This window comes from Zalophus californianus, chromosome 8 (genome assembly GCF_009762305.2).
Source record: "Zalophus californianus isolate mZalCal1 chromosome 8, mZalCal1.pri.v2, whole genome shotgun sequence".
Taxonomy (NCBI): domain Eukaryota; kingdom Metazoa; phylum Chordata; class Mammalia; order Carnivora; family Otariidae; genus Zalophus; species Zalophus californianus.
The window spans coordinates 2,612,134-2,638,953 of NC_045602.1; the positions used below are offsets into that span (position 1 = coordinate 2,612,134).

Sequence of the window (26,820 nt, forward strand, 5' to 3'; positions counted from 1 at the left end):
CAAAGTCACCGAGCTGTGAACTCCCACCGCCAGGCAGAGGACCCGCTTCCCGGAGCCCCCGAGGGCCCCATGGAGCCCAGGCTGCGGGGGGACACGTTTGGGGTTTGTGGTTCAGGAGAGAAACTTAGACACAGACCGTGAGGTCCACCCGCGGTGGGGTGTGTGGTCAGGTCTGTGCAGTGTTCTGGAACCCGCATGAGAGGGGTCCCCTCTTTTCTTCGGCACATTTAAAAAAGTATTTTTTAATTTTACTTCCAGTAACGTTAACATAGAGTGTTATATTAGTGTCAGGTATACAATGTAGCGATTCACCACCTCCGTACATCACCCGCTGCTCCTCACAACAGGTGCTTCCTTCATCCCCGTCACCTGTTTCCTCCTCCCCACCCCTCACCCCTCTGGTGACGTCATTGTGTTCTCTGTGCTAACGGTCCGCTTCCTGGTTTGTCTCTTCCTCTTTTCCCTTTGCTCGTTTGTTTTGTTTCTTAAATTCCACATGAGTGAAATCATATGGTCTTTGTCTTTCTCTGACCAACTTATTTCACTTACTATCATACTCTTTAGGTCTATCCATGCCATTGCAAATGGCAAGATTTTATTCTCTTTTATGGGCGAGTAGTATTCCACTGTGTATACACACCACATCTTCTTTATCTTTATTCATGAGTCGAGGGACACCGGGGCTGCTTCCATGTCTTGGCTACCGTAGGTAATGCAGCTCTAAACCTCCTGCTGAGTGAGTGTTTCTGTATTCTCTGGGTGAATCCCCAGCAGTGTGAGGGCTGGCTCATAGGGTCGTTCTATTTTCTTTCTCACATTGCTATCCTGGGGTTGAGAGACTTTTCATATCACAGCCTTCGAGGCTGTCTGGAAAACACACATAACACACTATGCAGCTCCTGGGGAAACAGTGAAGGCGGTGTTGGTTTCTTCGTAGTTAATAAAGGGGTGGGGCTGTGGCTTCACCCCAAGTCTCGTTTGAAACGTGTCCCCTCCCCTTTCGTTGCTGTGTGACGCTGGGCAAGTGCCCTGCCTCTCTGGGCTTTTCTGCAACTCTCCAGCTGGCATGAGGAAGGCAGGAGAACAGGTGTGAAGATGCGGGGTTGGGGCTTAAAGACATCTGTTGTCTTCTGTACGCCTGTCTCGCATTCTCACACTTATTATGTGGAATCGTGGCAGGAACACAACTGCAACCAGACCCAGACCTTGAGTTGGCAGACAAGCCTCAAGCTGACCAGTCGGGGTGGGGCCTGGGCTCGACCTGCGGGGAGGCCAGGGCAGCCTCGGAGCGGTCAGCCGGGCGTTTGTGGGGTTAGGGACTGGCTGTTCCCAGTCAGACAGGTCGGCCTGGGGTCCCCGGGCGCACTTCTGTGTGTCCCTGAAAACGGGCACAGCTGATACTGGCCTCAAGGATCCAGTGGGCTTTGTGTGTCTCCCAGAAGGAGAACTCTCCACATCTCTCTTTCCTCTTTGGTGATAGTCACTTCTCAGTTGTGAAGTTTGAACAAACAAATGAGGGTTTGTGTTAGTGCTGTTGTCACATATTCTCAGCAGCTTACCACAATTCGTTATCTTACGGTCTGTAGGTCGGAAGTCCAGCTGGGCTCGGCTGATTTCTCTGCTTGGGTTTCTGCGGTCAAAGTACCTGCGGGCTGGGCCTGGCTCTCAGGGGGCTCTGGGGAGGGGGCGGCTGGATCCACTTGTGTGCTTGTAGGACCGAGGTTCCTGCTTCCTTGCTGGTGTGAGGTGGTCCTTGCCCGTGGGCCTTTTTGGCAGCACGCAGGGGCCTCCTCTCTCTTGGAGCATGATTCAAACCTTGGATTCTGTCTGACTCCCTTTCTGCCTGTGGTTCTCACGCTTCCAGCCAGAGAAAGGTCTCTGCTTTGATGGTCTCATGTGAGCAGACCGGACCCACCTGGATTACCCAGAATTACCTCCCTGTCTTGGGATCATAATCACATCTGCAAACTCCCCCTTGCTGTGTGATGTCACATGGTCACGGGGCCAGGCATGAGGGAGCCGAAGAGACGGTTTGCCTTGTTGGCGCTTTCCTGCATTGATGAGAGGTCGCTGAAGCGTTCTAAGACCATGACTGAACATTGAACGTTGTGCCTAAATTAATAAAAAGGGATATTAAGACAGGTGCTCCCCTACAATGTGCGCCATTGGCTAGAATCTTCTCCAGCAATGGAGATCTGTCTTCCGTGCTGTTCAGTGCAGTAGCTACCAGCCACGCCTGGCTTCTGAGCACATAAAATGTGGCTGGTGTGACCAAGAAACTGAGTTTTATATTTCATCGGATTTAAACTTGCATACAACGTGTGGCAAACGGTTCCCGTCTTAGTGCAACCATAAAACATCCGGCCGGTGTTATGCCTTTTCACACTTAGGACCTAGTACTGATGGTCTCTGTGACTTCTAGACCTGACCTTGTGTACAGTAGTGGGGAGGGCTGTGCGCAACATTGGAGCAAATTGTTGCTGAATTTTGCATGGACCAGAGGCTGCAGATTCGTGGGGGAAAGAGCCAGCCAGGCAGGCATTTTACATGTTTTTCCAAGGAATCTATGCACCCACCCCCTCCTCTACTACGTCTATGAAACCATACGGGGGTTTCATGCTCCTTGCAGATTTATCTCCTGTGGTGCCTCTGCAGTGTTTTACAAAGGTCTGTTTGTTTTTCCTTTATCTTAGTGAAACACATGTAAGCAGGCTGCAGCCGGCTCCTAGCTGCAAATGGAGCTTTAGCAAGAGAAGGATGAAGTGTCTAAGCAACTGCATCTCAGGGGCAGTGGGGCAGGTCCCTTGACAGAAGGGGGGGAGCTTGCTGGCTGGGGGGACGCCAGGGCGTGGGGGTGGCGGGAAGGCTGAGGCAGGAGCCTGCGGAGAAATCTCTGCCCCAAACCGAATTCGCTTCTGCCGATGAAAACAGATGTGTCCAAACGCTAGGCTTCATTTGGAAAAACGGACATCGGCCTCGAAAATGTCCGCCTGGTTTTTCAGAGCTCTTCAGTGAATGCACGTGCATTTTAAGGGGCTCGAGGAAAGTGTGTTGATCCAGTTGGAGGGGCAGGCTGTATGGCCTCCCCCTGTATGACCGCAGAGGCCGGGGCTGGAAAGGTCCTGCCTCGCCACAGCCTTGGCCACAGAGGGCACCGCGACCCTGACTATTGCTTTCTCGAGAGGAGCTTCTCATTTATTTATTTGCCAAATGGAAACATTCATTTGCAGAAGGGAGCTTCCCCCCCTCCCACTAAGAAATGCTGAAGTGTAGCCTGGTGATGGGTATTGAGGAGGGCACATTCTGCATGGAGCACTGGGTGTTATGAACAAACAATGAATCATGGAACAGTACACCAAAACAAATTATGTAATATATGGTGATTAACATAACAATAAAAAATTAAAAAAAAAAGAAAGAAATGCTGAAGTGACTGATTGTCTAAATTGAGTGTCAGGATTCGGGGGTGGGAGCACAGATCCCTTGGAAAAACATGTAAAATGCCTGCCTGTCTGGCTCTTTCCCCCACGAGTCTGCAGCCTCTGGTCCATGCAGGTCATCCGAGGCACATGGAAGAAAAGGATCAAAGACAGCAAGGATGAAAGGAGCTGGCCAGCAGGGAGGCAGGATGACAAGACCCCCAAAGGCCCCTGCCCCGCGTTGCCATGACACCTTGCTTTTTCCGTCAGACTGGGTAGCTCGGAGAGGGGCGTTAAGTTGTTGACTTTGGCAAAATGTTAGCATGCTCCGTCCTGGTGCGTATCGAGCTCGCTGCAACTGCCAGGGGAAAAAAATGGAGCCTTTTCAAAAGAATGACCAGGTAAATAAAATGTTTTGTGATTATTTAAGAAAATTAAATATGCGACAAGCCTTTGTCAAGCACCCATGGCTGGCCGGGCACTGTGTGGTTTTGTCTGGGACGCAGGACAGTTAATAGCCTGTTGTTGTCGGGGGAAAGCCCGGAGATCCGTGCCGGACCTGCACCTGTCGGGCTGGCCCCGAGCTCTGCGGTTCTGAGCCCGGGTGCTGGCCGCTGGAGAGGCCGGCCGAGCCTGAGCTGGGACACAGCAAACTTGCAGAGCGAGCACCACGCAGAAGCCCTGTGGTGCCAGGCTGTGCGTAGGGTGTGTGTCTGCCTCGTGGTTCAGTGTGAGTATGGGGCATTGCATGATGGTGGAGAGGTGAGCTCTGCGCTTTCCCCACACAGTCGAGGAAAGCTTTCCGTGATGGACGGTTCTGTGCGTGCACTGTCCAGCATGGAAGCCACATGTGGCTACTGAGCCCTCGAACGGTGGCTAGTCCAAGGAAAAACTGCCCTGTTAATTTTATTACATGTATTTAATTATAACTACATTATATAATTAAATTATTCGCTGTATTAAATGGCCACGAAAGGCCAGTAGCTTCTAGGTCGGACGGTGCAGGTGCAGATGGACGACGTCCTCCAGCGCTCTGTGGGTCCTGCAGCCCGGTCTGCCGGCGTGTCTCCCCTGCCCCTCCTTCTCCTAGAGCCCCGGCTCAGGAGTCCGCCCCCGCAGGAACCCCTGGGCCCCCAAGGGTCCTGGAACACTGTGAGGACATCACTGCCGTCTTGATCACCGGCACTGCCTGCTGTTGTGTCCAAGTCCTGCCCATCAGCCCCGGGAGCAGGTGTAATCTCAGCGCTTGGCGCAGGGCCTGCATGTCACGGGACCGCACACACAGTTACGGAATGACCTCACCCACCCGTCTGTCACACCCCGAGAGCCAGCGCTGCGCTATGGGCCTTCAGATAGCAATCACAGTGAGGCGTGTCTGGGTTGGAGATGTGGTTCCCTTTCCAGCTGTGTGGTCTGTATAGTTTACTTGACCTCTCAAAGGTGCATTTCTTCGTTTGTAAGATGCCAATAATACCAAAATCTCAGCGTTGTTCTGAAGATTAAAAGAGATAAGATGTATGAGCTGCATATTATTGCAAACTCATGATAAATGTTAGCAGATTTCTTCTGCACCTTTTCATCCTCAGGAAGATCTTAGTCCTATTAGGGAACCAGTATTTTAAAACACAAAGTGAGGGCGCCTGGGTGGCTCAGTTGGTTAAGCGACTGCCTTTGGCTCAGGTCGGGATCCTGGAGTCCCGGGATCGAGTCCCGCATCGGGCTCCCTGCTCAGCGGGGAGTCTGCTTCTCCCTCTGACCCTCCCCCCCTCATGCTCTCTCTCTCTCATTCTCTCTCTCAAATAAATAAATAAAATCTTTAAAAAAAATAAAACACAAAGTGAGTTAGAAAACATTCTTTGTTCACTATGTACGTAGCAAATATTTATGAAGCATCTTGTCCGTGCCGGGCCAGGCCGGTTCCAAGCCCTAGGGCAACACCAGTGGACCAAACGAAGATTACTGTCCTGATGGAGCACACATCTAACTGGGAAAAATAGATGACAAAATGATAATCAAATGACACAGTATGTCTGTCTGTTATGGAAACAAAAGTAGGTGGGTTTGGGGTGTGGGAGGTGCCGGGGGAGCGGAAATGTCGCTGTGAGTGGGGGTCAGGGCCGGCCGCGCTGAGGAGGTGACTGTGGGACACAGGCTTGAAGGGAGGTGAGGGTGCGCCGCGCAGAAACCCAGGGGAGACCTCCCGGCGGGGGAGTGGCCACTGCCCAGCGATGGGGGCAGGACAGACGTGGGGGCCAGGGATGGGTCAGTCGGGGGCGCCCTGTGGACCTTGAAGACCCCAGCTCTTACTCTGAGAGGAAGGGGGCCGTACACACCAGGGGTTCGGCAGTCTGACTCTAGTTGGCAGAAGGTTGCTCTGATGTCTTGCTGGGGGCAGACGGCTGCAGTGAGGGAGGCTGGACGGGGGGCGCAGCTGGGGGTGTGTTAACGATACAGGGGGGAGATGAGGATGTGCTCCCCCACCCCCGTGCCCCATTATCTCTCTCTTCCTGTGTAGGGATAATGCCCGTAATATGTATAATTTTGCTGTGAAAGATTTCCATGTGTAGATGAAGGTATTTGGACCCTTGGTGTATATGCCATTGCCACTGACAACAGCCAGGAAGCCACGGCCAGCCTGTGTCCTCTACGCCCTTAGGCGCTTTCCCTCGTCCTCGGGTAATGCCGTCTACGAACCGTTTCAGGGTCCTGGATCCAACTTCAGGGTAGATGTCATGTTCTGATAGGTAGGATCTGTGGTCGAAGGGACAGGGGAGACAGGAGAGGTGCCCCCGGGATTGCTTGAGCAGCTGGAGGGCGAGGTGCCTCCGGGGGAGGTGGGGGGCCTGGGGGGGGCGGGAGTCGTGTGGGGGGCACTCGGTCACACATCCCGGCGAGACTGTCTGGGTTGGCAGGTGGAAACCGAGGAAGGCGACCTGTATCTGGGGACAACCAGCGTGTGGGTGGTGTTAGGGGCCAGGAGATGGTGTGAGGCCACCGGGTGAGTGTGGAGGAGGGGGACACTCGGCAGAGCCAGGGTCCCCGGTGTGAAGACCTCAGGGAGGACCGCGCAGGGGACAATGGCAAGGAGCTGCCTGCTCTTTCAAAGTTATAATAACTAATCACTGCAGAAATTGTTCAAGTTCATATTCCTGAGAGCAGGTCATGGGGTATATTTGTTACAGAAAGTGTCCACAAATGGCATAAGGAAGAATGTCATTTTATAATTCGTTATATGCCTGTAATTTCAAGGGACAGTTGACTTCTCCTGTCCATTGACTGTGTTTCTTCTATCGTGAATAATTCTTAGATATGAGTTTCTGTGTGGTTTTCTCTTTTCACCATGAGGGGTAGGAGAAACGGCAGGAACAAGGGGACATTCATTGGCTTAGGAGTGGGGCGACCTCCAGGCCAGCCCCGACTCCCCTGTCCACACCTCTGCACTTCTCCAAACCTCTGTTTTCTCAACTTCAAAATAAGGGTGTGGGTGGGGGTTGGATTAAGTTACGTTAGCCCCACCTAACTTAGATGCAACAGATGGTCCTGCATCCTCTTGGATGGAGCGACCTCTGTGCCTCAGTCTCGGATGGTTCCAGAACATTGCTCTGCATGGGCATCTGGGGATGTCTGTTTCCCCTGTGCGGGAGCACCTATAGGCACGGACATGCATTCTCCTCCGTACCCCATTTCTAGCCAGGGCCTGCCTCCTAGTTGCTCAAGTAAATGTTTTTTTTTTTTTTTGAATGGATCCAAACCCTATTAAAAGCAAATTATTCCTTTCTAAGTTAAAGTATTTTTCCCCTTTAAAAAAAATAAAATTGCAATTTGAGGCAGTAGGATTTGTGTATTTAGTGGCATTTTGTTCTTACTTCAGAGGGAAAACATGCTCTAATTCCCTCCCGTTCACTGTGTTTGTGCAAAGTCACCTGAAGGGACCGGTGACAGGTGGACACCCATCACATCGGATGATAATCTGGGTGTTGGGCTGGGAACCCGGGTGAGGGCCTCGCTTGCTCGCACAAGCTCTGCCGCCCTCTACACCCGAGGCTGACCGCACCTTCTTTCTCGTTGCTAGGAAGCATGGCCAACTCTCCCAGGGAGGGAAGGCTGGCCAGGCGTCCGGACTTCACCCAGCTGGCTGACATGGCGTCTGAGGCTGTAGGAGGAAAGGTAAGTGTGTGTGTGTGTGTGGGGCGGGGGTGTCTCATGGAAGAACAAGTAGTTAATGTGAACCTGGTTAGAATAGCAGGAATCAGGCTCAAGGTTCAGTCTCCTCGAGGAAGCCCATTATTGCAAAAGGCTTCCAAAGAATTTTCTAAAACCTGGTGACAATTCTAGCAAAGGCAGCATTGCCTTAAGCTTAGGACAAAAAGACATTTTGCACCCATGTGAAGGATTCTCTACGCCGTGTATTTTCTCACAGTATAGATCGGTGGTCCTCACACGGTAGCACGGGCGTAACCTGGAGCCCTTGTTAACACTGCACAAGGGGCTGGGGCCGCAGCCTAGTGCTGGGGTACCGAGTACCAGCAAGGCACAGGTGCTGCATACGGTGCAGACGGGAGGGGCCTGGCCTGCCCTCAAGACACTAGTGCTCCACCAGGGAGACAGACGTGGAAGTCAAGGCAAGGACAGGTGCTGGGGAGGCGCATCTCCTCCAGCCGGGGGCAGCTCAGTGGGGTGGGGAGGGCTGGGGAAGGCTGTCCAGGGGAGTTTGCTCAAAGGAGTCTTCCTGGAGGAGAGGGAGCCGGCTGGTCAAAGGGGCGAGGGGCCGTTTCAGTCAGGATGCTGGGCGGAGGGGTCGCCAGGTGGGGGGAGCACCACATGCTCTGTTGGTTTAGTGTTTCTGGAAGTCATCAGCTGGGGTGTCGGGGAGCATAAGCCTCGGGAGGTTGGAAAGGCCCCATGTGCCCTTTGAGGGCTTCTGCCAAGGAGCCGGTGAAGGGTCTGGGTAGGTGAGGGACTCCTATGCGTCCGCTCGCCTGAGCTTTGCCCTGACACATTCGCAGGGGGCAGGTCAACCCCCGCACAGCAGGGACTCCCCTACACTCTGCCTCCCAAACAGCCCGTGGCTGCAAAGCAGCAAGGTCTTCCCCGCCTTTTAGGTCCGGGGCTGGGGTCCGAGACCAGGTGTTTCACTGGAGGCAAATTATACTCAGAGACTGAGATTGTCCTCACCAATAATTTATTTAACACAGGTTCACTGTGGAAATTGTAATTTCTAATAATAATATTTCACAAGCCAAGAGCACACAGGATGTCTCCTAAATAACACATCCTAAACCAATGATAGGTTAATTACACTATTGTTCCAGGCAAGGGGCGGATAAAAGAAAGTCCAGGTTTAGGTGAGGCGTCCTTTTCTATGAGGCTGTTCTTTGTGGAGTCAATCCTTCCAACCAAAAGCTAGGGGCCCCCTACCAGCGGGGGTCCCTGTAGCTGGTGGGCAACGGCATGGTGTTGGCAGGCAAGGTGGGGTTATTATCCCAGGGCCGTTGTGGGGCTCGCACCCCGCCCACGAGGAGAAGCCTCGCCAACACAGGGGCAGGGGTCCCTTTTCCCCTGGAGACTGCTGCCAACCGGGAGGAGCCGGAGAGTAGCGGGAGCTAGTCCTGGCTGCCGCGGGAGCAGGTGTCTTTAGTTCTCCAGAGCGCTCCTGAGATCAGCCAATGCTCCGGGTAAGTCCTCCTCGGATTCTTGATGTTTGAGGTCTAAGCGTTGGCTCCGTGACGCCGCTGTGCCCGTCAGCGGTCGAGCTGCTGAGTGCTTACTGACACCAGGTGTTGGCGACAAGGTCCCAACACAGCTTCTTCAACGTACACAAATTCACCCTGAGATGAACACAATCTCGCTTATGTTGTAAATACGTGGACTTGAGATGGTCACAAAGCAACCAGCCCCCACCATCAGAGCATGGTGTCCCCTCCTGACTGCAGCCGTCCCTGGATCCTGGGTGAGGTAGGGGTGACAGCAGCCTGTTTTGCTCAGAAAATCCATTTTACACCTGTTTTCCTGGTGTGATTAGCAGCAACCCCCTCACTCTCAAAAGTGTCCTGCTTTTGGTTGGTAAATGACCAGGCCAACCTTCCAGCAGCGCATCCTTCGGTGAGCTGGCCAAACCACAGGGTGGCCATCGCTCTGCTTGTGAGAGAATCACAAAGCCCTGTGTCCTCCATTCTTGAAAAGGAGAGCTGGTGTATTTTCTTGCGAAGTGTAAGAAGTTAGCACCTCTGCATCCAGATGGTGAAGTGGGTGAAAAACACAGGTTGAAAGGAAGGATGGAGGAGGCAGGCGGTGAAGTCTAGACATTTAAAAAGCACACATTGTGGGTCAATTCCCAATTGTCCCTCTACCCCTGGCAATTCCCCGTTCCTTTTTACTGCATCTTGTAATGTTTCTTTTTTTTTAAAGATTTTATTTATTTATTTGAGAAAGAGAGAATGAGAGAGAGAGAGCACATGAGAGGGGGGAGGGTCAGAGGGCGAAGCAGACTCCCTGCCGAGCAGGGAGCCCGATGCGGGACTCGATCCCGGGACTCCAGGATCATGACCTGAGCCGAAGGCAGTCGCTCAACCAACTGAGCCACCCAGGCGCCCATCTTGTAATGTTTCACTAGGGAATGAAATAAAATGGTTTTTAATTTATGGTTATTTCATCTTGACTTCTTTCTTTATTTGTCTAGATTTTATTTGCAACGGATGACTTTTTTGCTCCGGCGGAAAACCTTATAAAGTATTGTACATAGGCACTCTGCGACGTGGAGTGTTGAGGTAGGGCCATCTGTGCAGTTAAAATCCACCAGAATATCGGGGATGGGAGTCCTGTAATGTGTGCCAGTGAATTAGCATGTTAGAACAGTAGAAACATGTAGAAATTAGCTCCAGCTCATGCTAAGACACACTGGAGACAGACGGGCACCTGACACAGGGATTTGGGACCACATTGCTTTATGGGGAGATTACTGAGATCCTCCGATTTTGTCCTCTGTCTAACGTGGAGTTCGTAATCTGTAAACTGTGCTGGGAAGAAAACTGGCACACATCTCAAATGTCTGGAAAATGTTTTACCTGCGTAATTATAAAAGTGTAGTAGTTTTAGTTTTAGTTTTAGTAAGCACATCTTTAGTAAAACTTTAGTAAAAGTTTTAGTAAGCACGTCTTACTAAAAACTGAACAAAAAACCCAGAAAATACTGACAAATAGAGGGAAGAAATGGAGCCTCAGCTGGAATCCTGCAACCTTGTCACACCAGCTGTGGGGTGTGAATTCTTGTGAGTGGGCGGACAAGCACAGGTGCGCACAGCGTTCACGCCCACGCACCGAGTGTGACTGCAGCTGGGGTGTCTGCCTGCTGGCCAGCGTGCTGCCCTCTGCCGTGCTCACTGGCCCTCCGGTCAGTCTTCCTGGGCAGGCAGTCTTCTAGCCAGGTCTAGAGCATGTTAAGGGCATCTCGCCAATTATATTAACTTACTCCTCAGAGAAAATGATAATGAAATGAGGAACAGAGATGTTGATTTACTTGTTCTAGGTCACACAGCTAATAGAGGTCAAAGCTCTGATCATTTTACCATATGTCTTTCTATAGGAAATTTAAACGCACACACGCCTTGGCCTAGCTGTTCCACAGATTGATATTACTTGCATAAATAGGCAAAGATATGTAGAGAATAGTCATTCCAGTGTTGTCCAGATGGGAGAAAACCAACTAAATGTCCATTGATGGGGAACTGGTTAAAGAGCCCATGATATGAGCTTCCAGAATACTACGTGGCCACTAAAAAGAACGAGCTAGCGCTCTCCGCGCACGCTGGCAACGGAAGGTTCATGCATGTTGTAGGTACATAAAACAGTGTGCAAAAAGATACACACTAAATGGTGAAGTGTGGTTGTCTGTGAGGTGCTGGGCTTGGGAGGTGGATGGGACAAGAAATGGGGCCTCTTTCTTATATTACACTCGAGTATATATACATATTCAATATACACATACATATCTGCACACACGTGTGTACATGCATCCATGTAATATGCATGTGTGTGTACATAGGTATACATCCTTTCTGAAAAAAAAACACAGATAAAGCTAAAGCCCCTGCTCACCACCCACTTTAATGCCCAACCACTCCTTCCCTTTATAGAATTAATACTACTGCGAGATTGGCATATTCTTCTAATATATTTCATGCTTTTATTTATTTTTTCTTTTTTTTAAATTTATAATCTTTTTTATTGTTATGTTAATCACCATACATTACATCATTAGTTCTTGATGGGTGTTCCATGATTCATTGTTTGTGCATAACACCCAGTGCTCCACGCAGAATGTGCCCTCTTTAATACCCATCACCAGGCTAACCCATCCCCCCACCCCCTCCCCTCTAGAACCCTCGGTTGTTTCTCAGAGTCCATAGTCTCTCATGGTCCGTCTCCCCCTCCAACTTACTCCCCTTCATTCTTCCCCTCCTGCTATCTTCTTCTCTTTTTTCTTAACATATATTGCATTATTTGTTTCAGAAGTCAGATCTGTGATTCAACAGTCTTGCGCAATTCACAGCGCTCACCATAGCACATACCCTCCCCAATGTCTATCACCCAGCCACCCCATCCCTCCCACCCCCCACCACTCCAGCAACCCTCAGTTTGTTTCCTGAGATTAAGAATTCCTCATATCAGCGAGGTCATATGATACATGTCTTTCTCTGACTGACTTATTTCACTCAGCATAACACCCTCCAGTTCCATCCACGTCGTTGCAAATGGCAAGATCTCATTCCTTTGGATGGCTGCATAATATTCCATCGTGTATATATACCACCTCTTCTTTATCCATTCATCTGTCGATGGACATCTTGGCTCGTTCCACAGTTTGGCTATTGTGGACATTGTATAAACATTGGGGTGCACATACCCCTTCGGATCCCTACATTTGTATCTTTGGGGTAAATACCCAGGAGGGCAATTGCTGGATCGTAGGGTAGCTCTATTTTCAACTGTTTGAGGAACCTCCATACTGTTTTCCAGAGTGGTTGCACCAGCGTGCATTCCCACCAACACTGTAGGAGGGTTCCCCTTTCTCCGCATCCCCGCCAGCATCTGTCGTTTCCTGACTTGTTAATTTTAGCCATTCTCACTGGTGTGAGGTGATATCTCATAGAGGTTTTGACTTGGATTTCCCTGATGCTGAGCGATGGTGAGCACTTTTTCATGTATCTGTTGGTCATTTGGATGTCTTCTTTGGAAAAATGTCTGTTCCTGTCTTCTGCCCATTTCTTGATTGGATCATTTGTTCTTTGGGTGTTGAGTTTGATAAGTTCTTTATAGATTTTGGATACTAGCCCTTTATCTGATACGTCATTTGCAAATATTTTCTCCCAGTCTGTCAGTTGTCTTTTGGTTTTGTGGACTGTTTCTTTGGCTGTGCAAAAGCTTTTGATCTTGATGAAATCCCAATAGTTCATTTTTGCCCTTGCTTCCCTTACTTTTGGCGATGTTTCTAGGAAGAAGTTGCTGCGGCTGAGGTCGACGAGGTTGCTGCCTGCGTTCTCCTTTAGGATTTTGATGGACTCCTGTCTCACGTTTAGGTCTCTCAACCATTTGGAGTCTATTTTTGTGTGTGGTCTATGGTAATGGTCCAGTTTCATTCTTCTGCATGTGGCTGTCCAATTTTCCCAACACCATTTGTTGAAGAGACTGTCTTTTTGCCATTGGACATTCTTCCCTGCTTTGTCAAAGATGAGTTGACCATAGAGTTGAGGGTCCATTTCTGGGCTCTCGATTCTGTTCCGTTGATCGATGTGTCTGTTTTTGTGCCAGTACCATACTGTCTTGATGATGACAGCTTTGTAATAGAGCTGGAAGTCCGGAATTGTGATGCCGCCAGCTTTGCTTTTCTTTTTCAATATTCCTCTGGCTATTCGGTGTCTCTTCTGGTTCCATACAAATTTTAGGATTATTTGTTCCATTTCTTTGAAAAAAGTGGATGGTATTTTGATGGGGATTGCTTTGAATGTGTAGATTGCTCTAGGTAGCATTGACATCTTCACAATGTTTGTTCTGCCAATCCATGAGCATGGAAAATTTTTCCATTTCTTTGTTTCTTCTTCAATTTCTTTCATGAGTATTTTATAGTTTTCTGAGTACAGATTCTTTGCCTCTTTGGTTAGATTTATTCCTAGGTATCTTATGGTTTTGGGTGCAATTGTAAATGGGATCGACTCCTTGATTTGTCTCTTTTCTGTCTTGTTGTTGGTGTATAGGAATGCCACTGATTTCTGTGCATTGATTTTATATCCTGCAACTTGACTGAATTCCTGTATGAGTTCTAGCAGTTTTGGGGTGGAGTCTTTTGGGTTTCCCCATAAAGTATCATATCATCTGCAAAGAGTGAGAGTTTGACCTCCTCTTTGCCAATTTGGATGCCTTTGATTTCTTTTTGTTGTCTGATTGCTGTGGCTAGGACTTCTAATACTATGTTGAATAGCAGTGGTGATAGTGGACATCCCTGCCACGTTTCTGACCTCAGGGGAAAAGCTCTCAGCTTTTCCCCATTGAGAATGATATTCGCTGTAGGTTTTTCATAGATGGCTTTTATGATATTGAGGTATGTACCCTCTATCCCTATATTCTGAAGAGTTTTGAACAAGAAAGGATGCTGTACTTTGTCAAATGCTTTTTCTGCATCTATTGAGAGGATCATATGATTCTTGTTCTTTCTTTTGTTAATGTATTGTATCACGTTGATTGATTTGCGGGAGTTGAACCAGCCTTGCATCCCAGGGATAAATCCCACTTGGTCATGGTGAATAATCCTTTTAATGTACTGTTGGATCCTATTGGTTAGTATTTTGGTGAGAATTTTTGCATCCATGTTCATCAAGGATATTGGTCTGTAATTCTCCTTTTGGATGGGGTCTTTGTCTGGTTTTGGGATCAAGGGAATGGTGGCCTCATAAAATGAGTTTGGGAGTTTTCTTTCCATTTCTATTTTTTGGAACAGTTTCAGGGGAATATTAATTCTTCTTTAAATGTCTGATAGAATTCCCCTGGGAAGCCATCTGGCCCTGGGCTTTTTTTTTGTTGGGAGATTTTTGATGACTGCTTCAATTTCCTTAGTTGTTATAGGTCTGTTCAAGTTTTCTACTCCTTCCTGGTTCAATTTTGGTAGTTGATACATCTCTAGAAATGCATCCATTTCTTCCAGGTTATCTAATTTGCTGGTACAGAGTTGCTCATAATATGTTCTTATAATTGTTTGTATTTCTTTGGTGTTGGTTGTGATCTCTCCTCTTTCATTCATGATTTTGTTGATTTGGGTCATTTCTCTTTCTTTTTGATAAGTCTGGCCAGGGGTTTATCAATCTTGTTAATTCTTTCAAAGAACCAGCTCCTAGTTTCGTTGATCTGTTCTACTGTTCTTTTGGTTTCTAGTTCATTGATTTCTGCTCTGATCTTTATTATTTCTCTTGTCCTGCTGGGTTTAGGCTTTATTTGCTGTTCTTTCTCCAGCTCCTATAGGTGTAGGGTTAGGTTGTGTATTTGAGACCTTTCTTGTTTCTTGAGAACGGCTTGTATTGCTATATATTTTCCTCTCAGGACAGCCTTTGCTGCATCCCAAAGATTTTGAACAGTTGTGTTTTAATGTTCATTGGTTTCCATGAATTTTTTTAATACTTCTTTTAATTCCTGGTTGACTCATTCATTCTTTAGTAGGATGCTCTTTAGCCTCCATGTATGTGAGTTCTTTCCGACTTTCCTCTTGTGATTGAGTTCTAGTTTCAAAGCATTGTGGTCGAAAATATGCAGGGAATAATCCCAACCTTTTGGTACCAGTTGAGACCTGATTTGTGACCTAGGATGTGATCAATCCTGGAGAATGTTCCATGGGCACTAGAGAAGAATGTGTATTCCATTGCTTTGGGATGGAATGTTCTGAGTATGTCTGTGAAGTCCATCTGGTCCAGTGTGTCATTTAAAGTCTTTATTTCCTTGTTGATCTTTTGCTTAGATGATCTGTCCATTTCAGTCAGGGGGGTGTTAAAGTTCCCCACTATTATTGCATTGTTGTCAAAGTGTTTCTTTGCTTTTATTATTAATTGGCTTTTATAATTGGCTGCTCCCATGTTAGGGGCATAGATATTTACAATTGTTAGATCTTCTTGTTGGATAGACCCTTTAAGTAGGATATAGTGTCCTTCCTCATCTCTTATTACAGTCTTTGTTTTAAATTCTAATTTGTCTGATAGAAGGATTGCCACCCCAGCTTTCTTTTGGTGTCCATTAGCATGATACATGGTTTTCCACCCACTCACTTTCAATCTGGGGGTGTCTTTGGGTCTAAAATGAGTCTCTTGCAGACAGCATATTGATGGGTCTTGTTTTTTAATCCAATCTGATAGCCTGTGTCTTTTGATTGGGGCATTTAGCCCATTTACGTTCAGGGTAACTATTGGAAGGTATGAATTTAGTGCCATTGTATTGCCTGTAAGGTGACTATTACTGTATATTTTTCTGTTCCTTTCTGATCTATGCTGCTTTTAGGCTCTCTCTTTGCTTAGAGGACCCCTTTCAATATTTCTTGAAGGGCTGGTTTCGTGTTTGCAAATTCCTTTAGTTTTTGTTTGTTCTGGAAGCTTTTTATCTCTCTTTCTATTTTCAATGACAGCCTAGCTGGATATAGTATTCTTGGCTGCATATTTTTCTCATTTAGTGCTCTGAAGATATCTTGCCAGTCCTTTCTGGCCTGCCAGGTCTCTGTGGATAGGTCTGTTGCCAATCTAATATTTTTACCATTGTAGGTTACATATCTCTTCTCCCGAGCTGCTTTCAGGATTTTCTCTTTGTCTCTGAGACTCGTAAGTTTTACTATTAGATGTTGGGGTGTTGACCTATTTTTATTGATTTTGAGAGGGGTTCTTGTGCCTCCTGGATTTTGATGCCTGTTTCCTTCCTCACATTAGGTAAGTTCTCTGCTCTAATTTGCTCCAATATACCTTCTGCCCCTCTCTCTCTTTCTTCTTCTTCTGGGATCCCAATAATTCTAATGTTGTTTTGTCTTATCATATCGCTTATGTCTCGAATTCTGCCCTCGTGATCCAGTAGTTGTTTATCTCTCTTTTTCTCAGACTCTTTATTTTCCATCATTTGGTCTTCTATATCGCTGATTCTCTCTTCTGCCTCATTTATCCTAGCAGTTAGTGCCCCCATTTTTTGTTGCACCTCATTAACAGCCTTTTTGATTTCGACTTGGTTAGATTTTAGTTCTTTATTTCTCCAGAAAGGGTTTCTCTAATAACTTCCACGCTTTTTTCAAGCCCAGCTAGTATCTTTAAAGTCATGATTCTGAACCCTAGGTCTGACATCATACTAATGACCGTTTTGAGTAGTTCCCTGGCTGATGGTACTATCTCTTGTTCTTTTTGCTGAGGTGATTTTTTTTGTCTTGTCATTTTGTCCAGAGGAGAATAGATGAATGAGAGAACAAAATGGTAACAGGTTAACAACGTCCCCAGCAAATATACTGTATACAAATCAGAAAAGACCTGAAACTAGGGGAAAAGAAAGGGAAAGAAAGAAAAAAGGAAGAGAAAAGAAGAAAAAAAACAAAAAGAAAAAGATAAAAACAAAAACAGAACAATACAAAAAAACAGAATATGATCAAATATGATCAGGCTAGTGTGTAGATCAGTGCCACACACTAGATTTTGGGCGTATTTTGGTCTGTTAGAAAAAAGTGCCTCCCAAAATTTTAAGGAAGAAAGACTTATATATGTACAAAATAAGGGTTGATACAATGAAGGTTTGGAAGATGACTGTAAAGATGAAAATTGTAAAAGATTTTATGAAAGGAATTGATAAGATAAGTTGTTGGAAAAAAGAAGGAAGAAGATTTAAAAAAAATAAAAAGGACAAAAGAAAAGGTAGAGAATGTGATCAGGCAGGAGATTAGAACAAAGCCATACACTAGTGATATAGGGTATATTTTGATCTGTTAGAAGAAACTGTACCTCAAAAATTTAAGGAGAGAACAACTTATATATATATGCCAAAAATAAGGGTAACTACTATGAAGGGATAAAATATGACTCTAAAAATGAAATATAAAAAATGTTTTTTTAGAAAAAGGGATTGATAAGATGGTTGAAAAGGGGGAAAAGAAAAATTAAAAAAACAGTTTAAAAAATTAACTTTGAAAAACTAATGAATCATGGTAAAAGCCATGAATTCTATGTGCAGTATTCCCCTAGCGCTGGAGTTCTCCCGTTCTCCTTGATCGGTAAAGTTGGTCTTGGCTTGCTGGCTGTTCGTGCTGATCTTCTGGGGGAGGGGCCTGTTGCCGTGGTTCCCAGATGTCTTTGCCGGAGGCGGAATTGCCCCGCCCTTGTCGGTCCGGGCTAAGCAATCTGCTCGGGTTTACTCTCAGGAGCTTTTGTTCCCTGCAAGCTCTCGGTACAGCTTTGGAGGAGCAGGGTGAAAATGGTGGCCTCCCAATCTCCGCCTGGAGGAGCCGAGAACTCGGGGCCCCGCTCCTCAGTGCGTCCCCAGAGAAAAGCAGTCACTCCTGTGTCCCCGGTCTCCGGCCGCACTCCGTGCTCACCCGGCCTGTGACCGAGCGTTTCTATCTCTGGCACCCGACCCCGTGTGGAGTCTCCAAACCCAGCAGATCCCTGCGGTGCGCTCCCGCGCCGCTCCTCCCGGGGGAAGAAGGGGCGTCTCCCTGGATCTGCCGCTTGTTGGGTCCCTGATGGAGGCGCAGTGGCCCGACTGGCCCGCGGATCACAGTTTATGGCCACCCCGAGCTGCAAGCCCGTGCCTCGGCTCCGTCTCTGCAGCCGGCTTCCCCGCTCCGATCCCTGGGAGCTCTGCCGCACTCAGGCACCCCCGGTCTTTCTGTGACCCCGAGGGTCCTGAGACCACACTGTCACACGAGGGTTCCACCCCCCGCTTAGCCACTGGAGCGACGTCCCTCCGCGGAGCTGACTTCTAAAAGGTCCGATTTTGTGCTCCGCGGCTCTAGCACTTGCCAGAAGCGGCTGACGGAGGCCCCCTCCCCCGCCGTCTATCCTCCCGAATATCGCCTCTGATTCACTTCTCCGCACGCCCTACCTTCCAGTAAGTGGTCGCTTCTCTGTTCAGAGAGTTGTTGCTACTCTCCTCTTCGGTCTCCTGTTGAGTTCGTAGGTGTTCAGAATGGTTTGATCCCTATTCAGCTGAATTCCTGAGACCAGACAAAATCCAGGTCTCCTACTCCTCCGCCATCTTGCTCCCTCCTATTTCATGCTTTAAATAAATATATCCGTATATAGAAAGTACTACTGCTGTCTGGTTTTAAATTTGTATACATATACTTATAAAGTACTTAACGTTCTGTGACATGTCGCACAGGAATGCACGTGTTCTGCCCATGCCGAGGGCCAGTGGTCTGGTGGCCCCTGAACTGCCCACCAGTGGGTCCCTCACCCCACTGGGACCCTTTCCTGTGCTGACGCACATGTAGGTTGGTTAAATTTTACCTATGATAAACATCCGTGTGCAGGGATTGGCACACGTGCGGGTTTACCCCTGGCGTGGGGCTTTGGTGTTCCTTTTTTACGAGCTGATTTGTCCTCATTTGGTGAGTACCATTTTTGTGAAAGCACTGTTTCCAGTTGCGTCGCAAGTTTCTTTCCATGTCGATCTGGTGCCACGACAGCATGGCAATAGTGAAACCGGCAAGGACCGCCCACCACCAAACTACACCGAGCACCAGGAAGCTTGGGGCTGAGCGAGCGCTGGGCTTCCAGTGGGTGGTGCACCCCCTTTTCTCTTGCTGGGTTAGCAACAAAGCTTCTGAATCCTCTACAGACACGGGAAAGACTGGAGTTCAGATTGTCTTTAGATGTGTTTGGATTGTGACACAATTCAAATGCCACCAACTTGGACATAATAACGCTAAACAAATATCGGGCACTTACCATATTATGCCAGGCACTGCTCCAAAAATTTTAATGCTTGCCATGACCTCAGAAGGAACACGGCACTGTATCATCTGCCTTTAACACGTAAAGAAACTGAGGCACAGGAGGTCGGGCTTTGAGTCTGAGCACGTGTGGACCTTTGGTTGTGCCCCACATGGCAGCTCCATGGGGGCCCAGCCTGCCCCGATACCGTGTGTCTGTGACTTTGTTCTTTTCCTCTGCACCTGCTGGGGAGGTTTTCCTAAGCAGAAACGTAAGACTCTTCTTGTACTTGAGTTGATGTAAAAAGGGAAAATGTCCCCCAGCTTGGCCACCAACCAAGCACAGAACAATTTCTGAGTCTATGCTATTGATGGGGGCTTTCACAGGTATTATTTCAACCTCATCACAGCCCTGCAAGTGATGTGTTCACCAGCCCCGTTCTTCAGGATGAAGCAGTGGAGGCTCAGCTATTTGTCTAGGGGGCAATAAGGGGCTGAGCTGAGCCTCACACCATCCTGTTTTTTCCCCCCGGTGGGCAGCTCTGAGGGCTGGGGTTTAAGTGTTCAGCTGGGCCCGAGCATCCAGCCTGCCACTTAGACTCTTTGGCCAGATTCCTTATTAAGCAGGCTTTTCTAGGTTGCTTGGGAACTCTGTCCTCTCTGTCTTTGCTCCTTTCGGGACGCACACAGGCTGTAACAAGGAGCTGTGTGGTTTGTGGGGCTGCAGAATGAACTGTGATGGGGCTTTACCTATTGCTGTCAACAGTTTATTCTGTGTATTGAGGCCCACAGAGAAGCAGAATTTCTTTCTCTGGAGGTGGTACAAAGATAAGGAGGCACCCCCGATCTGGAATGGGGTCCCTGTGTGTGAAGGTAGTAGCAGACTCCCCTGTACCTTCCTAGGATGCCCACAGAGTCCCTGCGGGCACGGCCCACCTGTCCCTTTGGGGTGGGAGTGGGTATGCCGGAAGTCCAGGCGCTCGCAGGGGTGTTAATGATGGACTTGTTGTGCATCTTTGCTTTAGAGTGACAGCCCAAGCTTCAAAGAACACGAATACACTGCGTTTGGGAAGTGGATGGATGGATGGGAGACCAGAAGGAAACGGACTCCAGGTAACAAGATCTCACTTTCTTTCACTGTGGTGGAGCTTAAACACGGTGCTGGAAAGCCTGTGTACATTTCGGGTCAGTTTGTCACAGGCCCTTGGAATGCTCCCTATCTCCGATGACCCTTCTGAACATCAGGCTCCGAGGATGTAGGAAGGGGTCATGTGTGCACCAGCAGGCGGGAAGGAGCGTATGCACACGGCTGGGACGAGTGTCGGTGAAGTTGTGGGGGGTGGCGAGGACCTCCCCAAGCAGTGTGGCGCTTTTGCAGTGGGCCTTCAGCCCCGTTCCCTGGGGCAGGTGCTCTTATCCCCACGTAGCTGCCGTGGAAGCAGCCTCACTCACTCAGCCCTGGTCCCATCACTGCACATACTTCCTGTCACCTGAGGATCTACTTTTCTTCATTGCCACTCATCAGGCTCAATCAAACTACTCCTTTTGAAGTTGAAGGAATGTCCGTAAAAGCAAACTAAACCGGCATTAGGCTAATAACTGGGTTTTTTTTGGGGGGGGGCGGGTCTGTCTCAAGTATTACAGAGATACTGGTATTTCTTTCTTTTTTTTTTTAAAGATTTACTAATTTATTTGAGAGAGTGCGAGAGAGTACATGAGAGGGGGGAGGGTTAGAGGGAGAAGCAGGCTCCCCGCTGAGCAGGGAGCCCGATGCGGGACTCGATCCCAGGACTCCAGGGTCATGACCTGAGCCGAAGGCAGTCGCCCAACCAACTGAGCCACTCCAGACATGATCCGATTCCAATGAATCTGGGCATTTAAAGGTGGGTCTGCATCGGACTGCAAATGACCGAGAACTACTTGGTGATCTGCAACTTGGAGACTTCTTAGACTTTAGCAGATGCAGGGGGGCGAGCTGGGTGGGGCCCCACAGGAAGTCCCCAGAGCCTGAGCGTGCCACTTCTGGAGGCCCAGCTCCACAATGAGCACCTGCTGAGCTGGGTGGGGTCTTGTCTACACCGTGCACAGTCACAGTTGACCTTTTTGGAAGCTGATCTCACAGTTGTAGAAACGAGGCTCGGACAGGCCAGTTTTCACTTTGGAACCAGAATCCGGTCTCCCTGGATCCAAGGCCTATATGCATGTCCTGCTGTGGTTGGAACACGGGTTCTCGTGGGGCACGGCGGCCACATATGCCCACGTGATAGGAGATCTTTAAGTCACAGCTGAGAGTTAAACTGTGTGCACTTTTCTGTGCCAGGAGGAGGGTGCTGCTTGTTTTCATTTCAGTTCTGTTCGACCCCACACTTCATCTGCCGAGTTAAACCTGACGGGATGTCCTTGTTCACGTCTCGTAGGTCACGACTGGTGCATCATCAAGCTGGGGGTAAGGGATTATCCGAGGCTTCGATGTGGACATTTCTTACTTCATGGGGGATTATGCTCCTCGAGTGTCAATTCAAGCAGCAAACTTGGAAGAAGGTGCCCTGGGAACCACCGGCCCCCAGAATGAGCACTGTGGGGTTGTGGGGTCATCTGGCCCAGCCCCCTGATGTGCACTTTCCATCCAGACAGGTTCAGCAACTTGTCTAAGGCCACTTTACTGCCACGGAGCTGTAGAACTTGGATTCCCAGTAGAGTGTTCTGTGATTTTTGATTTTTAGCTTGACCAAATGTAGAGTTCATTATTCCCACACTCTTGAGGCCTCACACAGAGGCCTACCCTCCTGGCACCGTGAGGTCTGGGGAGAGGTTGCAGGGGAGGGTGGCAGGCAGCGGGCCACCTGGAGAGTGTGGACCCAGGTCTGGGCCAGCTCTGGATGTGTGGCATCAGCTTCTTTTTGGCTCTCCCGTGGATAATGATGCAGTAGCCACAGGGTTTTCAGAAGGGGTTCCTTGCTGCTTTGTGGGATGCTGGACCACATGAATCCTACAGGCTCTATAAGTTAGACCTGGGTTTTTATTCCTTCAATTGGCATAATCTGAAGTTGGTCCCAGCATTTTTTTTTTTTTTTTAGAAAAAGGTACCATTATGTGTGTGCATATACATGTACTTAGGGAAGATAAATCATGACAGTTGGCAAATTTACGCTGAGAGCACTGCATCCATAGCCCTGTACGAGGCTCTGTGGAAGGATGGGCCCTGCTCCTGATGACAGTGGGGGAACCTGAAAAGTTAGGGGGTGATGGAGAGATGCTACTCTGGAGACAGGAAGTGACTAAGGACAAACAGTAAGATTCCTTCTGCAAGTCCAGCAGTTGTCCCAGATATTGACCAAATATCAATTCCAAGGATGCCAGGGGCGGGGTGGGGTGGGGGGGAGTCCTGTTTCTGGAACTGACCTGGCAATGTTCCAGAATTTCCATTGATCCAACTTCTAAAAACTCTACTCTTGATACATTTGTTGCAGTTGGACTTAACCTGGAAATGGTATGTACTATTTTGACAAGTAAATGTCCTACCATATGTTTTGCGGGACTTTTTGGAATTACTTAGCGTTTTAAATATCGAGGAACTTCAAGTGTGTCTATTACTTTGGTCATCTGACACTCTGACTTAGGAAATGTCATCTTCGGGCTTATTTGGCAAAATGAAAATGAACATACAGCCCACTATGAGAGTATATTCTTTTTGATTTTGAACACGAACCATAACCCTATTGGTCAATCTACCTTCAGATAAACAACCAGAAATCCCACAGAGAGGAATCAGGATAGGAGTGGCAGCCACGGCGGAGGAGTTTGAGGCCATTGCTGAGGTGCGCCTGCAAACAGGATCGGGGGCCTGTCATGGTGGTTGGGGCGGCAAGGGAACCGCTCTGTACGGCTGGCCACGAGAGTACTTCTTTGGGACATTCAACCCGGGTACACCTCCCCTCATTTACTGACCCAGCGTGACTTTGCAGATGCTTCTCGAGTGGTTCATGCAACCCCTGTACGAGGGAATGCCATGGCCCGTGTGAGGTCTGGAGTAGTGTGTCTCAGGGTGCTCTGCTTACCCGTGCTCATCCGCCGGATGCTGCCCTGATGAGATAAATACAGAAATCCACAGTAATAGCTTACGTACTTCTACATAGCAGTTTGACAAAGCAAACTTTATGCCTGATGAGTTTGATAAACAACTTGGGCTTCTGTTTTGGTACATTTTTTTTTTTTAAAGTTTGTCTAGTAATTAATTTATACTGTTTTTACAAAAGTGTTGATCATAACAGACTGGAAAATAAAAACAAGTTTATTTTTTTTTTAAGAGTTTATTTATTTGACAGAGACACAGCGAGAGAGGGAACACAAGCAGGGGGAGTGGGAGAGGGAGAAGCAGGCTTCCCGCAGAGCAAGGAGCCCGATGCGGGGCTCGATCCCAGGACCTTGGAATCATGACCTGAGCCAAAGGCAGCCGCTTAACAACTGAGCCACCCAGTTTAAAACTGTTTAAACAACAGTTTAAAGAGCAAGAATCTGAAGGAAATGGTCACAACATTCAGGTCAACTGGTCAACCCTAGGTCTCAGGGTCCATGAGGACAGCCCAGTTTTTACTGAATGTTCACATAGCCGTTCTGGTTTCTTCTAAGAATCCCCAGAGGGGAATCTCAGGTCTTATCCTTCGTTCCCAAACCCCCCTGCCTGTTCTCCTGCCACCATCACCCAGTGGCTATTTTGATCAGGATGAAAAAACCCTCAAGCCTTTTTTCTGTTTAGTAAACCTGGGACTTAATCTTTATTAGTATTTTTATTAAAGTATTTTATTAGACATCAATCATCAATTTTTATTCCAAAGTACCTCTATCCTGTAGGCCCCACGTGAGCACTAGGATGAGAAAATTTACTGTTCCCTGGTGCCGCTGCTAACATTTTAATATTTATTACTAGCTGAAGTCCAGTGATTGGAACTACCTGGTCCCTATGACAGAGCTTAAACCAGGAAAGCCTGCTTCCAGCCACAATTATTTTCCTGTCAATTCCCAGCAGAGATGGAGTCACGTGAGACTCAACATTTTCCCAGGTAAATATGGTGTGGACCCATCTGCCGTTCTGTGGCTTCTTTGCTTAATGTGGGCATGTTTCAGAGTGAAGTCACTCATCGCTCTAACATTTTAGGGTTATAATTTGCCCTTTTTGTGTTCTAGGAAATTCTTGTTCCAACCCAACCATCCATTGGTAGTTATCGAAAAAGCATTAGGTCAATTAGGATATGATGGAACTGAGCTGTATTAGGTTAAATATCTCTTAATGGTTTCTATTTCACTGGGCACACTAGCAGATCAAGTAGTTTGTGCAAATGACCCTCATTTTCTTTTATTTAACAGCTTTATTGTAATGTAGTTCACATACCATGCAATTCACCTACTTGAAGTGCACAGTTCAGTGGTTTATAGTATACATCAGTATATGGTTTAACGTCTACAGAAATATACAGCAATGTGCAACCATCACCACAGTCAATTTTAGAAGGATTTATCACCTCAGAAAGAAATCCTATACCCTTACTATCAACCCTCATCTCCCTCAGCCCTAAGCAACCATTAATCTACTTTCTGCCTTGACAGAGTTGACCATTCTGGACATTTCATATAAATGGTCTTTTATGACTCGCTTCTTTCACTTAGCGTGTTTTCAAGGCTCATCCATGTTGTAGCATTCTTAGGAGTACTTCGTTCCTTTTCATGGCAGAATAATATTCCACTGTACAGATATAACACATTGTTTATCCAGTTCATCAGTTGATGGACATTTGGGCTGTTTCCACCTGTTGGCTACCTGTGGATAATGCTGCTATAAATATTCCTGTACAAGTTTTTCATTTGGGTATATATGTAAGTTGGAATTTTTGGGTCATATGATAACTATGTTTTTAATTGTTGGGAGGAACTATCAGATTGTTTTCTAAAATGACCGCATTATGTTATATTCTCACCAGCAGTGTGAAGGGTTCCAACTTCTCCACATCCTTGCTAACACTTACTTTTATCTGACTCTTTGAGTGTAGCCATCCTAGAGGGTGTGAAGTGGTATCTCACTGTGGTTTTAATTTGCATTTCTCTAATGACTAATGGTGGGGAGCATATTTTCAGTTCCTTACTTTGCCCATTTGAGTATGTTTATATATACATGTGTATATGTACACGTGTATTTATAAACATGTTTTTTTTTTTTTTGAAAAGTGTCTTTTGCCCATTCTTAAGTTGGGTTTTTGTTTTTTATTATTGAATTGTAAGAGTTCTTTATATTATCCTAGATACATATCCTTTACCAGATATATGATTTGCAAATATTTTCTCCTGGGGTCCAAGTATAAAGGGGAAGGAAGCAGTAGGGCAACCTGTTGGGACATATAGGGCGGCAACAGGTTGCTTTAAATGAGTCACCCTCAGAGCACGGACAGGCATGTCTAATATCCTTGATAGTTTTGATTAAAAGTGAGGCTGGATATTAACTCTGTAAAGAAGACTCTTATTTTTTTAAAATATCAAGTCAGCTTTACACTCAACAAACAAGTATCTTCTAATACCACCAAAGAGGATCACCATGTCCAGTGAACCAGAGCATTGGTGCTCATAGGTTAGCTTCTGCTAAATTACTCCCTCTAGTATATTTTTTTAGGGTATTATGCTAACATAGTCTGGTTTTATTTATTGTAAATGTCAAGACTGTTCTACTGAAATTTTTTCAGATCACTCGGTTTCATCAAATTTTTCATGTAAAAATATATGGCTTTTGGTTTCAGTAGAATACTCTGGTTAATGAAAAAATCTATATATACAAAGCTTGCTCCCATCTTCTAGGAAGTACTGGCCAAACAAATAAAAATATTCACTTTATTAGAATCAGATAATGTGAGTTGATGTTGGCAGGTACTCTCTGCTCTGCAGACCTAATCTTGGCTGCTGTGGTTCTCAGAAGCGATCCGGTTTTGTGCATATTATCTTTTCTATTCTCAATCACATTGCTAAGCAATATGTTGTTACAAAAATAAAAACATAATGCTCATGTATGAGTCTGTGTAGGATTTAGCAATGCTAATTTGTGGCATCAAACATTATATCTATGGTGAATTTCCCAATTTCATTTTGACCTTCTTGGAGTTATTAATGCAGTAAAAAATGTGAGCACCTACTATGTGCCAGGACCAGTTCTAGATAGAGATGATAGAGATAGATCATTATTCTGGCTTGCAAAGATTTTATACTCTGGTTCTGGGAGACTGATATCAGCAGGGGCTTAAACAAATAAAATGACAAGATAATTTCAGACTGTGAATTGAACTCTGAAATAAATATGGGAAGGGATGGTACACCCAACCTGGGGAATCAGGCAGGGCCAGGCAGAGCTGGAAGGAGGTAGCTAGAGAGTGAGAGAAAAAGCCTCTCTGAGACTATGACACTAAAGGTGAGACCTAAAAACAACAAGTGGTCTTTT

The 26,820-nt window shown here is 47.1% G+C and overlaps 1 protein-coding gene across 1 annotated transcript in view; it reads left to right on the top strand.

The window, feature by feature from the left end:
• The window catches only part of ALLC (allantoicase), a 34,229-nt gene that overhangs the window by 1,191 nt on the left and 6,218 nt on the right, over nucleotides 1-26,820 (top strand). The window contains 7 exon segments of the mRNA XM_035728925.1: nucleotides 7,492-7,586; nucleotides 10,099-10,147; nucleotides 20,370-20,459; nucleotides 21,764-21,794; nucleotides 21,796-21,887; nucleotides 23,085-23,164; nucleotides 24,274-24,406. Of these exon segments, the coding sequence (XP_035584818.1) occupies nucleotides 7,497-7,586; nucleotides 10,099-10,147; nucleotides 20,370-20,459; nucleotides 21,764-21,794; nucleotides 21,796-21,887; nucleotides 23,085-23,164; nucleotides 24,274-24,406 (565 nt within the window). The 5' untranslated portion in view covers nucleotides 7,492-7,496.